This window comes from Pteropus vampyrus, unplaced genomic scaffold, assembly GCF_000151845.1.
Source record: "Pteropus vampyrus isolate Shadow unplaced genomic scaffold, Pvam_2.0 Scaffold145, whole genome shotgun sequence".
NCBI classification, from domain to species: Eukaryota; Metazoa; Chordata; class Mammalia; order Chiroptera; family Pteropodidae; genus Pteropus; species Pteropus vampyrus.
Genome location: NW_011888926.1, coordinates 2,252,709 through 2,255,294, shown reverse-complemented (window position 1 = coordinate 2,255,294; position 2,586 = coordinate 2,252,709). Strand labels below are relative to the sequence as shown.

The following is a 2,586-nucleotide window of genomic DNA, read 5'->3' as shown; positions in this document are numbered from 1 at the left end:
TACCTGCTACAGTGCCTGGACTTAGTCTTATTTAATATAGTTATTGAATGTGCAACAAAAATTTATCGTTTTATCCTTGGAGAGGAAAGGAGAGAGTGGAAATACGGTTGCAGTTATTTAAGAGGTGAATAGGAGAACAATGAATCATAATGCCAACGACTCCACAATGAACCATGGATTTCAATTTTATAATTCATGTTGGATCAAGAAGTTAGGTTCCCCTCTATGTATCGCCATTAATTCAAAACTCACTCTCTCCAAAATACAAAGAAGACCAAACACCACAGGGAATCCCTCCTTCCAACATTTTCTGATATGTCATCAAAGTAGAAATCTCATATTCAAATATGAAATCTCTTGGCCAAGTAAGAAACTACAGCTGTTATGTCATTATATGTTACATGTTAAATTAAACCCAGCATTAAATATGCTTGCACAATTATGCTGTGAATGAAGATAGCAGTGATGATGCTAGCAGAAAAGGACTCTCTTTAGCCCAAGATGAGATAGTGGGAAAAAGAAGTGAAAACAAGTAGAAAGCTAACAAAGAGTTGAGCATTTTCTAACCAGGAAAAGTAACTTAAAATATAGACTTATATATAAAAAGAAAAGTATTCCTTTATTTCCCCTATGTGGAAATAATATGAAACATTTATTTTATATATCAGACAACGGAGCTAAGTAATCCAACTCTATGCAGCATTATAAAAATCATCCCTTTACCACAGTGTAAGATTAAATGCATCCACACAAGGGTTCATGTTATATAAAATGTAAGATTGCTGCTGCCCTGCCAAGTACTTCCAGTCCCTACCCAGGTCCTGCTGCAATACTGGTGGTCCCAGTAGTTTTAGTGAAATAAATCATTTTTGAAAAAATAAAGCATTTGAAAAGACAACTCAAAATGCCTCAGGAACCATATATCAAACTCGAATTTTATCTATTTAAATGTTGTATTCACCTCCCATTAATAAACCTTTATTTCACTCAAACTGCGCGGTAAATCTTCCATGCTGAAATATCTTCTTTGCCCAATTAATTCAAAGGAAAACACCAAAATGATTAGTAAAGAAAAATGTAGGGTTTGACATACCCTTTTAATTTGTTTTTAAGTATTTTTAAGGTTTAAAAGTGTTTAAAGTTTGTAATTCCTAGTAGGGAAACATTATCTGAATGTATACCCTAATGGCAAACCACTGTAAAATGCTACAGCTGCATTTGGGGCAGCAGGGTAGGGATTCTCTTCAAAGCACCCCAGCTTTCTTCATGAGAAGGTCAGAGGTACACTGGTTTGTATTATTGCGACATCCAATGGGTGATCTAAAATTGCTTTTCCTTCAGCAAGGGCTTTAGTTATGAAAAGGCATTATGCTTGACCTCCAAATTTGGCTGACAATTTACTGATGAGATTCATAACCTTTGGGTTGCTCTGATATTTTGACATATTTGCTGGGTTCTGGGCCACGTCCTGGAAGGCCACCATAACTTCTGGATCCTGCAAAAAAAGAATGTTTTTTTTTTTTTTAAAGTATTTAAAAAAGTATTCTATGGGGTTAACACATTCACTATCTTAAACCCCACCTCTTTATTTAGACCTATAATTTTGTCATAGCCAAGTTAATTGGGGTTTGGATGTCTCTGAAGTATAAATATTATTAATGTGCACATGAACGTCAAACTCAATTATTTGACTTTAATGAAAAATAAAGCACATACAATTTTGATTCAAAGGAAATAACTGGATATAATTACCAACAATTACAAAGTATTTCCTATAACTCAAGTTTTAAAAACTTAAGCTATTCTTTTTGGAAAAAAAAAAATGAATGTCACAAGTACGTAATTAGCTATTTGGCAATTCAGATCAATAAAACATGTCTAACAGAGTAACCTTTGTTTCCGCACAGAATAATAAAGAAATGCCTTAGTAACATAAAATTCAACTTTGTTTTTCCAAGTCTTACCTGCATGGCTGCAAGAACCTCTGGATCACTAAGAATTTCATTGAGCCCAGGCATTCCTGCCATTCCAGGCATGGCCCCTCCCATTCCAGGCATTCCTCCAGGAAAATTACCAGGCATTCCCCCAGGAAAGCCACCTGCGAAAATAAGTGAAAAACTGTATAGACACCAACCAGATTCCCAAGTCACCAGATAGATACTATTTTCTATTGTGCATGAAAAAGGGGTTCTACAGAAAGGGTGATCTGATCCTAAATTCCTAACTGGGTCATGGTGGGTAGTCCTGGTTCCAGGCATAGGACTTCTTTAGTTAAATGTTTACCTTTGCCTTAAGCAAGCCCTGTCCATTGTTTTTGTGCCTCTAGGTTAACACGACTTTGTAATAAGTGGAACCATCTTTAAGAGAGCACGAAATTTTGTTAACTCTCCTGTAATCCAATCCCCACCTTGCTTTCTCCACCTTATGTTCCCTCCTTAATTCCAAATGCATAAAATAAACTGCAAAACTGTCATTCTCTGGAGCATCTGAGATCTTGCTTCCCGGCAACTGTCATCAGTTTTGACTCAAACTCTTAAAAAAATTCTCTACAAGCTTGAACATTTATGTTGACACTACCAATTAAAA

General features: G+C 35.7%; 1 protein-coding gene across 1 annotated transcript; it reads right to left on the bottom strand.

Annotated features, from left to right (window-relative positions):
- Window positions 1–598: 598 nt before the first annotated feature.
- Window positions 599–2,130, bottom strand: LOC105298058 (hsc70-interacting protein-like). The gene is made up of 2 exons (XM_011369064.2): window positions 1,965–2,130; window positions 599–1,495 (listed from the first exon to the last, which is right to left on the bottom strand). Exons 1-2 carry the CDS (start codon window positions 2,079–2,081, stop codon window positions 1,367–1,369), a joined length of 246 nt encoding a protein of 81 aa, XP_011367366.1. The 5' UTR covers window positions 2,082–2,130; the 3' UTR covers window positions 599–1,366.
- Window positions 2,131–2,586: the final 456 nt, after the last annotated feature.